The 13,591-nt window shown below is 39.9% G+C and overlaps 1 protein-coding gene across 1 annotated transcript; it reads left to right on the top strand.

Annotated features, from left to right (window-relative positions):
* Window positions 1-87: 87 nt before the first annotated feature.
* On the top strand, window positions 88-13,016 carry NCBP3 (nuclear cap binding subunit 3; the record flags this gene model as incomplete). Its single annotated transcript, XM_079545097.1, has 13 exons — window positions 88-338; window positions 1,888-1,953; window positions 2,704-2,809; window positions 3,718-3,843; window positions 5,296-5,424; window positions 7,367-7,440; window positions 8,364-8,472; window positions 9,214-9,313; window positions 9,659-9,765; window positions 10,242-10,527; window positions 11,313-11,470; window positions 12,532-12,696; window positions 12,781-13,016. The coding sequence occupies exons 1-13, from the start codon at window positions 186-188 to the stop codon at window positions 13,014-13,016; spliced, it is 1,815 nt and encodes a 604-aa protein (XP_079401223.1). The 5' UTR covers window positions 88-185.
* Window positions 13,017-13,591: the final 575 nt, after the last annotated feature.

The following is a 13,591-nucleotide window of genomic DNA, read 5'->3' as shown; positions in this document are numbered from 1 at the left end:
CGAGCGGAGGAGCCGCTCTTTCTCTTCGTCTCTATGGCCGTGCTGAGCGCGTTGGCGCCGCTCTTGCAGCAGCTCCGGGCGGCGCTCTATCCGCGTTGCCGTCTCTGTGGTGGCTCCGGGCGGCGGCGCTCTGCACCGCGGCGGGGCCGTCTCGTTGGCCGGGCGGAGGGCGGGCTTGGCGAGCCATGGCGGCCGTGCGGGGCCTGCGGATCTCGGTGAAAGCTGAGGCAGCGGCGACAACGGCAGAACCCCGCGGCCCGGAGCCTGAGCCTATGGAGGTGGAAGAAGGCGAGCTGGAGACCGTCCCCGTGAGGCGATCGCTCCGAGAGCTCATCCCGGTGAGGGACGGGCAGGGGGAGCGAAGGAGGGACCGGCACCTGAGGGGGGGCAGGGTACGTAGGGGCGGCGCTGAGGCACCTGGGGGCTGACTGTGAGGGAACGGGGCATCGCGGGGCGGGAGGAGGAAAGTGGGGGGGGGGCTGAGGGGAGCGAGGGGGCGAAGGGAGGAAGGGGGAGGTGAGGAGAGGAAGGGTGGGGGCTGTGGGGAGCTGAGGGCGGGGGGGACCGGCTGAGGAACGGGGCTGTGAGCGGGAGGCATCCGGCGGGGTGGGCTCTGAGGGTTGTTTCTTGTTCTGTGTCTTTTTTCTTACTTGCTGTCCTTAGATAAGTTCAGGTACGGTCAGGTTGAACGTGTGAAAGTGGGTCAGAGTTGATCTCCGTTCCTAAGTAGGCTTTTGTTCTGAAAACGCGTGTGGAAAATGCTTGAGAAACTAATCTCTAATTAGCTGGTTGATCTTCGTGCTTCAGCTTCTACCAAATACGTGGCCTAAGAGACGGCACCCTTCTGTATGGACTTCCTTGTGCTCCATCAGTCACCCCAAATTGGTGGTTTTGGTTGTTTCTTTTTTCCCATTGAAAAAGTAATACGTTTATTTTGCTGTTCTCATGTCTTTCTCTTTTAAATATCTGCAACTTTAAGGGAAGTTTGATACTAAGGAAAGCTGTTAAGCTCAGTGTGTGACTGTTTTCTAAGTGACTGACCTACTTTCTAGAAAAAGCCCTTTAGCCAAAATAATTATCGGAGCACAAGGGTAAACAGAACATTTATCCTTAGAGATAAGAAGGCAACATATGATCCTTATGTCACAAACCTTCCCTAGGAGATGGTTCTGTGGTTTCAGAATGAAGCAGTGCCATTGTTAAACATGCAGACAGGGACAGGGCTGGGTCGCTGCTCCAGGGTTCGTGTTGTTCACTTCAGGCTTAAATTTCAGCGGTCTCCATTGGTGGAAATGAGTTTTATGCATTTGTTTGTCATCGTTGGTAGTGTTCCTCTCGGTCTGTAGCCTCGTAACAAACCAGTGATAATTCATATTGCTGCTTTTGGAAGCTGGCTTTAAAATAATGATAAAAAAATAGAAGTGAAAGACACTTGCTCAACTGTGGAAATGGTTTGACATTCTGACTTTGCCCAAAACTGAAAATGGCAAATTTCAGGAGTTGCCTATCTTTGTAACGGCCCTGTTAAATCTGTGTGTGTTTTACAGGAAAATTGCACCTGACACCAAAGTGGTGAAAACTGTAGTTAGGAAAAGGTGTTCGATGGCTTCTGCTGTGTTGCTGAGACAAAGTATAAACCTGAGCAATTAAATATTGCAAAAGCACACATTTCTCCTAGTAGAGGAATTTGGGTTCTCTTGATGTGCTTTAAATCTCACTGCTGTCAGTGAGGTTAAGTGCTTGTTTACCTGTCTCTGTAGGGATGCGTAGCTTGGAAAGGATCAAGGGCAAGAAATGGATTTCTCATAGGCCTGATTTGTTTTAGCACAGTGATTACGTTGCTGTCAGCATTCATTGAATTTTCATCCCTGTTTTGCTTTGTTTCAGGACACTAGTAGGAGATACGAAAACAAAGCTGGAAGTTTCATTACTGGAATAGATGTAACATCCAAGGTAATTTTTGTTCTGTGGTTCTTTGAAGTGTTTTAATTATTGCTGCAGGAAAGGAGGAAACACTTTGTGTCTTTCCTAAGAAGCATGGAAGCTTACCATTATGAAAACACTGTTTTCAATAACTAGAGAATTCTTCTTTATGGATTGCAAATGACATCTGGATAGGTTCTCTCTTGTCATTTTAAAGTAGCAAAATTTGTGTCCAAAACCTGAAAATGTTTGTATTGAAACTGCATTGATGCCACTCAGTATTGCAAAACAGTATCGCTGTGTGAGACAGGTGAGCCTTCTCTTTTCTGTGAGTGATGGTATTTCAGTATTGTTAAATGATGAATGTTCGTTGTTTAAGATGGAGAAAGGTGGTGAAAATGCTTATTTTAAGGCAGGCATTTATTTTTTTTTTTAGTTTGTACTAGTTTTGTATATTGTTTGTACATTTGTTAGGAAGGAAAAATAAATGTTAATGTTCCATCATGGAAGCTGGGCCTGGGTTCAGGATAGTTTGTCTTCCCTGTGTCTTGATCCTCATTACACTGCCAAACTTGCATTAGAAGTATTAAATGGCACAGTAACGTTTCAGTGAGTTCTTTTTGTGTTCTGAAACATACAGAGCTCTTCAGAAATAACAGAATTATTAATATAGATCGTTGCTATTTGGTTGGCTGTATTTTAAATATCCAGTCCTATGATGTAAGTTGCTGGGAAGGCTGTGCTGTTCCTCTTTTGACTGCATCATTTCGCATTTTGCAGGAAGCAATTGAGAAAAAGGAACAAAGAGCAAAACGCTTCCATTTTCGAGCTGAAGTGAATCTTGCCCAAAGGAATGTAGCTCTGGATCGGGACATGATGAAGAAAGGTAGGAGTTAACCCAGCAGTGAAGAAAGAAAGATCCCTTTGTTTACTTCCTCACAGTTCCTTTACTTGATTTATACTGTTTTATTTCCTACATCTCCCAATGTTTTTCAAGAGAAATCACTTTATTTTAAAAACGATTTTTTGAACTACTTTGTAACAGTGCTTATCATTTTCACTCCTTACTTTACTGACACCAGAAAAGAAAACATTTTTTATTTGATATTTGGCAGTGACACCTGATGTACGTGTCCAAGGTCTGTCCTCAGGACCAGTGCTGCCTTAAGAATATTTAAATTCCTTGAAAAGGCCTCAGGCACTGTTTGTGTGTGAGCATGGGACTCTGTCCTGTGCATAGAAAGATCAGGTTCCATGAGTGATGGCACATGTGCTGTCAGATGACAAGCTGGACGTGCTGGAGTATAAGCAGATAATCTGAGAGATGTGCACACACAACAGATCGGCATTTTTGGCATCCAGTTTGTTCCCAAGGCCTTTGTCCAGCTGGCAGCTTGGACCAACTAAGCTATGGCCTGTAAATTCTCTCCATGAGATGTGTGCAAAACTTATATGTCCTGGTCATGGGTCTCATTAGCATTACTGAGTGAAATTACTTTAGTAGCATTATAAAGAAAAAAAGAGAAGAAAGCCTCTGTAAGGCAGTTTGATGCTTTTCAGTACCTACAGCTCCCAGTGTTTGTAATGTTACAACCATCTTTCTCTCTTTTTAATTCTCAGTTAACATTTTACAGTGTGGGGTAACTCAAGTTGTAGTGTTGCAGATTGGTGAACATCATACTTCTACACCTTTAGCTTACTTTCAATGTTTGCTTTATAAATCCATGCATTATGAACATAAAAGCTTGCTTTGTAGAAACGAGTGTCAGTTTGATCTCTCTTCCTCTTTTATAGCAATTCCTAAAGTGAGACTGGACACAATTTACATTTGTGGCGTGGATGAAATGAGTACACAGGACATCTTTGCCTATTTCAAAGAATATCCTCCTGCTCACATCGAGTGGTTAGATGATACTTCATGTAAGTAAATGGAATCTTTTGTTTGTCATTCTTTATCTCTTATATCAGTGGAAGCTGTACCTTGGGTGTCTTTGTGGTTTTGTCTGTCTGTTTCCCTTTCGTTAACCTTAGCCAAAAGGGATTTATAAGGAAAGAATTAACAGGGTGTGGTGAAAATCAAACCTACTGTCTGAATGAGTATTTAGAAAGAAAATGATTTAAAAATGACCTAAATAGCTTGGCATTACACAAATTACTGATGTTGAAGGAGACTCAAATATATTTAATACGCTGGTAGATAGAAGGGTGGCCAGTGATCAAAGTGTCATGGCAAGAGAGTCACTTGTGGAGGATGTGGATTGACTTCATTACAAGTTAAAGTGGTATTGTTCAAAATATGGTGGTCTAATTAATACAATTAGAAGTGCTGAAGAGGGAAGGTGCATAGAGCAGCAAGTTATGTAGCTCTTAGAAAATGGAGTGAAGAAAACATGACAGGAGCTGTTTGTTGACAATCTGAAGTTATCAGAAAGGAACAACGGAAAGTAGCTTGCCAGTTCTGGTGTGGTCTAAAAATGTGGTGCTGCTTGTATTTTGGCACAAATAGTGTATCTGCTTGTGTCACAAAGGATAATGTTCAGAGAGGAGATTATTTAACTGCATGCAACTAGAGAGGTTGGCATGGTTTTGTGCTGGGAAGGAGCAGACTTGTTCCTATATTTGTTTAGTTCCTTCTCAAGGAGGAAATAGTGGGTGGAGGAAGGTGGCTGATGAATGAGACATGCATAGATTGGGAAGGGAATGCAAATTCACATAGCAAGGGCTGTTGTGAGGAGTATGCATGCAGTGAGGTTGCCAGAAAGATAAAAGATTCAACATCAACATGTATGAAATGCTCTTAATGAGCCTTACTTAACTTTTACTTCAACAGCACCTGCTGATACTTGAGACATACAGGAAGCCCTTACTGCCTGGTGTTGTTAACCTATGCACTGTGTAGCCTCTGAAGTGGTTGAGCAGTCTCTTATTTTTCTGCTCTTTGGAAAAGGTTAACAGAATTCTGTGCTAAGGTCCAAGGTTTGGTTAAATTTAAATAAAAAAGGAGAAATAAGCCTTGGGTTGTTGTTTTTTCTTTTTTTTTTGATCTTTAATTGCATTTCTGTGCTAACACATTCATGATATACAATGGCTGTTACTCAATATTGTTTGCTCTGGTTTATACACGTGGTTATGCATTTTGGTGGGTTTGGTTATGGTCAGTTGTGTTTTTGTAGTGGAATAAAAGCTGTGTGTCCTCAGGTGAACAAGGGTTAAAGAACAGGAATTCCCTTATGAAAGATCTGATTACTTCTTAGTCATGTCCCATGATAAGAACATTTCTGAACTTTTGTTTGCTGTTTCCCTCCAGTAAGGCAGTGCATGTGACACAAACTGCATTTTGTTTCTGTGTATGTTTCTATCTGTATGTCATAGGCAATGTGGTCTGGCTTGATGAAGTAACAGCAACACGGGCTCTAATAAACATGAGTTCCTTTCCTGATCAAGAGAAAGCAAAAGGCAGAGAAAACAATGAAGAGAAGACAGCTGAAAAAAGCAAGAAAGGTAGATGAGATGTGCATATACAGATGTCATCTGGTTAAATCAGTTAAACTTTAAACTTGTGCTTGGGTACTGCGTGATCTAAATGACTGAAGGAGCTTCTATCATATAGTTTCAGGTAAATGTATTCTGCCACTTTAAAAAAGGCTTTCATCTTGGAAACCTTTTGAAGAAACTACTTCTTAAAAGGTGGGTTGGAGTTAGACCAACAGCAGTAATTTGGTCAGCACTGAACATGTTAGATGCAGGGTCAGATTGAGATGTGCTGGTTGCACAGAAATAAGTCTGTTATGTGCTTGCAAAGGCAGTGGAAGGATGGATATTTTAACTGTGGAAACAGCAGGTCTAAGAACGTGTGCTGGTTTTGAAATACCGTGGTTTATTCTTCACACCAGCCTTCATGTATACCATCCACACTGCTGTGCAAAGCACCACCTCCCTGCTGTGTGCATCATCTCTACGTCTGACCGCTTTACTTTCAAGACAGAAGCACTCTGAAGGGTCACCTGTAAAAGAGCAAAGCAGTGAACATACAGCTCAGTGTTGTGACAAATTTGGTATCTGAATGCCTCAGTTGTAAATTCGTTCTAGAGGTGTAAATTAAGAGTCAGACCAATATGATAAATTGTTTCAAAGTACTGTCCTGAAGAGTACAAAGTGAAGGGAGGTGTTTCATTTATGAACTCTTTGAACAAAATGCAGGTGGACAATCTCTCTATTTTATATTCACAGTGCTACCAAAAGCCTTTTTGTAAAATTTGGGCTTTAAACTTGTGGATGCTTCTAACTCATTCCCTTTTCTTGTTGCTTTTCTCTACAATGCAGTGGCTCCTCCACCATCCATGTGACTTTAAAATATTGATTATGCTTCAAGTAAGATTTGCTACAAGGTTTTTGCAGATTAGTGAATGTCTTTTTTAAATGGAGCATTAAAATATGTATATTAATCTTGTTGGCTACAGTATCCACACTGCATCATCAAAATCATGTCATTTAAATTCCTCCTACATAATCTTACTCACCTGTTCAGCTGGAAAAGTGGGATGCTGGATAGAGTACAAGCTGTGCAGATTACATCTTAAGGTGTGAGGTGCTTACAGATATATTAAAGTAGTCTGGCTCAGGTATGTTTCTTTTCTAGGTAAGAACTTGAGGCCTATGTAGACATTTAGGGTTGCAGGAGACACATCTTTACAGTGAGAAGCTAATACAAAATCGGATGTTTGAATGCTGTCCCTGATAGAAGTCAGCTAACGTTTGATTTTGGCTAATTTGTTTCCTGAAATTCTCTTTGGAGTCAGATTGGTTCATTGTGCTTTACTTTTTCCTTTGAACTTGGGTGTAGTTGTCAAGATTTTTTTAATAGCTGTGGTTCCATATTAGAAGTTGTCAAGTCCAGTCAGAGGAGATTTAAGACACAGAGCTGTGAAATATAGAAGAGGGTTTTTTAGTCATGTGTCTTTTGGGGAGGCTCAGAAACAATTTCCAATAACAATTTTCTTCCTATGAGCTAAAAAAAAAAAAAGAACAAACAACAAAGAAAACCTGAAAGCCTGTTTCATGGTGTGAATATTGGATACCTGTAGGTACTTGCCGTGTTTAAAAGGGAGGTGGAAGGAAGCAGGCTTTGATCCACCTTTTGCAGTCTTGTCCTTGCTGATCTCTGTCACACTTAGAAATTACAGTGCAATTTCATTTGCTTTCAGATAAGTAAATTGATAATCCATGCCTCTGGCACTTACCTGTATGGGGTCTGTCTGGTTAATGTTAATCTGTGCTCATGTGTGCTTCGTTCTGTAGACATTCACTGTTTTGATTACTCTCTAGGCTGCACAGAGGAGTTGGTAACACCTTCAGTCTGATTTCAGAGACTGTAGAGAATAATACTGAAATGAACCAGAACATTAAAATGTAGATTTCTTTTCTCGATTATTTTCCTCTTTAGAAAAACAGGAGGAAAGTACTGATGATGAGACAGAAGAAGGCGAGGTTGAGGATGAAAATCCAAGTGACATTGAGGTCAGTATAGAAAGCAAATGAGAACCCCATTACGGGAGTTTTGCTCTGAGTGATGGAAACTATTCATGACATGATGGATTTTACCATATATGCTCATAATTTACAATTTAATTATCAAAGCAAATAAGGTGGGGAAGAAGGCAGGAAGTGCAGACATGCTGCTGGTGAGAATAGCCTCATAAAAGTGCTTTGTGAAAGTAATTTCTGAAGACTGATAGGGCAGCCAGCATGTAAGAGCTAGACTGACTGCTCTATCCTGTTGAAGGAGACAATGAAAGGAAAATAGTGGAAGGCAGCAGCCTTTCAGTATAGAAGACAGTGTATAAAGTGGGGAAAAAAAAGGGGATTTAGGCTGCCCGTAGATTTGTGTGGGCATCAGCATACGCATTGATTTCTGTAAGTAGTTTAATCTACGCTGGTTGAATATATATAATGGGTGTCATCAGTATTTTCTTTAGGAATGGCTCAGCAAACACTCACCCAGATTATGGAAATGTGAATTTTAGCTTATAGAAAGCAGTTATAAATGAAACAAACCAATGCCTGTAAGTCGGTGTGCGAGGGCAGGAGAACCCATTGGTGAGACTGTTTGTAGATGAAACAAACAAACAAAAGAAATCACGTCTTTCTTTTTCAGTGTCCAAGTTTATTTATTCATTTCAGTCATATTGTAGTTTCATTTGAAAACTTATTTAATAATCTGAAGAAGTGTTATGAAGGAAGAGACAAAAATATTTAAAACCTTTTGGCAAAAAAAAAAAAGATTCCAATACGTAGTAATTTGTCAAGAAAGAAGTGGAGTTAGTCTGAACAGAATCTGAAAAGTAATTTAATAACCAAGGGGTTGCTTTTCTGCAAGCAATCCATTTTCATTCAAAAGTAATTTTATTTTTGAGTCCAAAATACCTTTTTTGCCCCCAAAGTTGGATGCCCTCACCCAGGTAGAAGAGGATTCTCTCCTGCGTAATGATCTTCGCCCTGCCAATAAACTGGCTAAAGGAAACAAGCTATTCATGAGATTTGCTACTAAAGGTAAATGAACAGCTTAACAAGCATAATGAATTAATTGCTTGTTGCAGTTTTATTTGTTGACTAATTAATTACTTGAAGTACCTAATTTTTATTTGCAAAATGGTTAGGTTTTTTGCTAATTATTAGGTATTAAGATTTTGCTATGAATACACATTTAGTGTGTGAATTAAATCCAGTTCATATTGTATGAAGATTATTGTACATAAAATATTATCTTGGGTTCAGGGCATTCTTCCCAATACCATAGAATAGGTTTTACAGTGCACTTCTCCACTGAGGAAAATTTCACATTTTATAAATATGGAAATCAGTTGTGATGTTTATGAGGTACTGATGGAAATTGTCACTTAATGCAGTTGAGATATTAGATTATATTTATGGATAAAATGAAAACGCATATAATTTCTGAGCCATGTGGAAGGTGGCAGATCCATAAAGAAAAGAAAGGTCGGGAATAAGGTAAGTATGGCCTGCAGCAGTTGCAGTGGGATGCAGTGTTCCTTTAAGCTGATCCAGAAACTCAGAGTCTCCACGGAGTTGGGCACAAATAAAACTGTGGCTGTAGGACAAATTTCATTTGGGTTGTCAGCAAAATTGTATTGTCCAGAAAGGAAATTGAAAGAAATACCAGGGACCTGTAAGACAATCAGTCTTCCTTTCACTCTGTGCCTGTCTGACTGGATGCTAGCGAGGTATATTCAAAGAGGAAAGGAAATATTCTTTTAACTTATGTTTTTTCAGATGACAAAAAAGAACTGGGAGCTGCAAGGAGAAGCCAGTATTACATGAAGTATGGCAATCCCAATTATGGAGGCATGAAGGGGATTCTTAGTAATTCTTGGTGAGTGCAGGATGCAGGAATTGGAACACTGCAGAAACTCAGACAAGGTGGTTCAAAGCTGTTGTAACTTGCAGATTTTTTTTTTCTTTTGGTTCCTGTAGATATATCTCAAGTGTGAGTAATGTTTTTGCAAAGTGATGATGTATTTGCTGGGGAATATTTTGTTGTGACAGTAAAAAAGTTTTGTATTCAGAGCGCGCGCGCACACACACACACACACACAGAACAGTTCTCTGGCATAAATGGCTGTTGTTGAAATGAGTGATAATTGCACGTGCTTAATCCAGGATTGGTTACAGCTCATTTCTTTGTGATAGGAACATCATTCTTTTAATGGTGTTTCAGGAAGCGGAGGTACCATTCGCGTCGAATCCATCGGGATGTGATAAAGAAAAGGACGTTCATTGGGGATGATGTTGGCCTGACTCCTCCTTACAAACATCGGCATTCGGGTAATTGCTGACAGTGTGTCGAAGCTGTACCAGTGTAACTGGGGAAGTGGAGGGCTGGATGCATTATTTTTGGTGTTACTACTTACTGGAGTGGAGAGGATTCTCATAAGCCAGCAGTTGTCACATTAAGTCCTGCAAGATGATAGGAATTGTTATGTTTAGTTCAGCATGAACTGCCCCCACAATGAGGCAGTTATACTGTGTGTGTTGAGTCCAGCTACATGCTTGAGCAGTATCCTGAGGTACTGGAACACTATGGGCTTTTTTTGTCCTGTAGTGATTTTCTCCCTCTTAGATTATTCTGTAGTATAGATTCCACTTAGAATATTTTGGAAAATATTCTCTTTTTAGCTTTGAAGAACTACAGAGACTCATTTCTATTGCATCACTTCTTTACAGTAATAATTTTCTGCCTTGTTCTTACCTACGACAAATGATAAACTTCAGTTTCTCAGAATCAGTTTGTGTTGCTGTAGGCTTGGTAAATGTTCCTGAGGAGCCTATTGAGGAGGAAGAGGAGGAGGAAGAAGTTCAGGATATGGATGAAGATGACAGAGTTGTTGTCGAGTACCGTGATGATTTACAGCCTTTCAAACAGTCCCGAGACCGCGGTGCGGCGAGGCGATCGAGTGCAAGTGCATCTGATTCTGATGAAATGGACTATGATCTTGAACTGAAAATGATATCGACCCCCTCTCCCAAAAAGAGCATGAAAATGACAATGTATGCAGACGAAGTGGAATCACAACTGAAAAATATTAGGTAAAGGTTCCCTGTTCTTTAGAAGCGTCAGTGAAAAGGCATTTAAAATGTAACCAGTGACAGTGCTGTCAAAGCTTAAAGGCATACTGTTGAAGCTGCTATTTCAATTCTTAACATAATTTTGCAGTAGACATTTTAGAGGTGAAATGCAAAATACAGAAAAGCCTGTATTGGTCTTTTCTTTCCAATTAACGTATTTAAAACGCAGCTTCCTTTGTAGATTTCTGCAACCCAGCACCATGATGATGATAAAACTCAAAGTGGAATCAATGGAAATGTAAGCAAGCAAAATTAAGCTCTTGCATTTCATAGGTAGGGCAGCCATCCTCAGGTGTAGATGAGAAAAAAGTAATTTATGTTCATTGTGGACTCGTTAACCAAAGCTACATATACTGTGGGCAATCAAAATAATTTTAATATACATTCCTTTGGCAGTATGAGTCATTACAACAGTTCATTTTAACATCAGACCTTTTACCAGTTCTGAGGTTGTTCATTTGCTTTGAATTTTGATGCAGAGGGCACAGCCTTACAGAGACAAGCTTGATATCTGCCTTGTAGCAGATACTGAGGAGTTTGTGTGATTCCAGTTAGACTTTGGATTCTGACTGAAAAACGTGCTCATATAAGTAACATTTTTGGGTCTTTTTGTTTGCTTTTTTTACCTCTGTTTCTCAGTAGAGCAATCCTGATAACACTGTTTTCTATAACTCCACATACAAGAAGATCTGAGAACTGCACTAGATTTCATTTTGCTTAAGGGACTTTATTATTGTTTTATTTAGGAATTCCATGCGAGCAGATAGCATAGCAACCAGTAATGTGAAAAACAGGATTGGCAGTAAAGGATTATCAGACAAAGTTGTAGATGTAAGACTACTGTTAGAAGAAAAACGTCAGAATAACAACGGGCTGCGCCAGCCAAACAGCATTGTAAAATCAGGTAATGTGAAACTCTTTGTGCAGAATTGTGATTCTCTTATTTATTGATGTCATCGTTTTACATCAGTCCTCCAATGCAACTTAGAAACATGAGGAAATCCTATTCATCAGCACTTTCTGCATTCGAATGGTTAATTTCTCCTCACTAAGAGGCAGAGTTGGAGGTTGCTTTGGGGGAAAAGTACTATTCCATTTAAGTGAAAGAGTGACATTTATTTTTATCTAATTTCTTTGCCTGCATTTATTTCCCCCCACACACACACACTTTGTCCCTTTTAATTTGCTTACTTATTGAGGCAGATTCTGTATGAGATCATGGGGACCTGTATTGGGGGGAAGCTCATGTGCAAACTGAAACACAAGGCACTGACTACATGACTACATGACATAACTACATGAAATAATACATATATGGAAGTATATATGTGTCTAGCTGTGTATATGTGTATATGAAGTATTTTTTCAAATGGCAGTCTTTATTTGTTTATTTTATGCTAGCTGACTTGCTTTTCTTAGCACAGGTGTGTGTAATTACAGCTACTTCTGACACAGAGAGTATCCAGAGAATTATCTGACTGATCATGGGTTGTCAGTATATTTAGCATTTGTATATTCTTATTTCCATTTAATTCTGTAAAATATTAAGAGGTATTGGAAACTCTAAGGCAAAGTATCTATAATCTGAAAAAAAAAATCATTGGAGGCTTCACAATTACTTTATAATCATAGCTCATGCTGGACACGTATATGCTGGGCTGCTAAAACAAATGCAACAAGCCATGGAATAACAGCTAATTTTTGGGTCATCTGGACAAAATATAACCTGAAAACATTAAATACCACATTTTATTGCCAGAGAACTGTGGAATCTAGATAACATTGCAAGCTTTGTCGAGACTGAAATCTGAATATGAAGGACTTAATGAAAAGAGGATAGAAAAGATGAGAACATTTGTCTAGTTCTGAATTCTATGAAGTGTGCAATGAGCGTCACATTAGCTGGCAGAACTAAAGTAAAAGCAACGTGATTTTTGTTGTTCTAATCACTGAAAATATCCCTAGATGTGCGGCAAAGACTGGGAAAAAGACCACATTCCCCAGAAGTTAAGCCTCCAAGCAGCATCTCTGCTCCTCGTCGAGAACCAATATCAGACGTACACAGCCGGTTAGGAATCCCAAAGCAGGATGTAAAAGGCCTCTACTCTGATACCAGAGAGAAGAAATCAGGTCAGTTTCGTGCTGGAGTGGAAGTTTAAAGAAATGCAGTACATTCCTGTTAGTTTTCAATCTGCTTGTTTTTCATCTTACTAGGTAATTTATGGACCCGGTTAGGTTCTGCTCCGAAGACACAAGAAAAGACTTCAGATAAACCTGAGAACTCCGTGGCATCTCCAGAGGAAGATGATTCAGAGCTCCAGCGGGTTTGGGGTGCTCTCATTAAGGAAAAAGAGGAGTCTCGGCAAAAAAAGAGTCGATTGGATAATTTACCATCTCTACAAATTGAAATCAGCCGAGAAAGCAGTTCTGGATCAGATACTGAATCATGATTTTACACTTTGATCCTCAAGATCGTGACTCTGCAGTGTGGCAAGATTTCCTTTGCCCAAAAGCTGAACACTGGCAAAGACTCTGCAGTGAAGGTTCCAGAAATGTCTCAGTTCCTTTTATACAAAAATAGAGATGCATATGCCACTTGAAACCTAAAGCAATCATGTTTGTCTGGAGTCTGTGGTCGGCCCTGTGTTATGTAGGGCGTTGTCTTATATGTTAATTACAGCAAACCTGTAGTTAATTCTAGCCAAACACTTTTCCCTAACCTCTGAATTTAAAAGAAGAGGGAAAAATACTCTGTATTTTTAAGAAGACCTTTTTTGTTCTTAATATTTTTAACATGGAATCTTTTAACAAAATGTTTTACACAGTTCATCCAAAGAACAGGGCATTTCACAGTCAGCACCATTGCCTTGCCCTTCTGGCACTTACCAGCACCTTCCTTAAAGTAATAACAATAATGCTTCCTGGGTAAGCAGCCAGCAAGGAGAAAGCATGAAGGGTCTGCCACGTTCCCTTCCTCCAAAATAATGAATGTAAATCCAACGTTGTAGTATAGTGAGGTTTCATG

This window comes from Tetrao urogallus, assembly GCF_951394365.1.
Source record: "Tetrao urogallus genome assembly, chromosome: 20".
NCBI lineage: Eukaryota > Metazoa > Chordata > Aves > Galliformes > Phasianidae > Tetrao > Tetrao urogallus.
The sequence above is the reverse complement of the archived record's forward strand: the minus strand, read 5'-3'. Positions and strand labels throughout refer to the sequence as shown.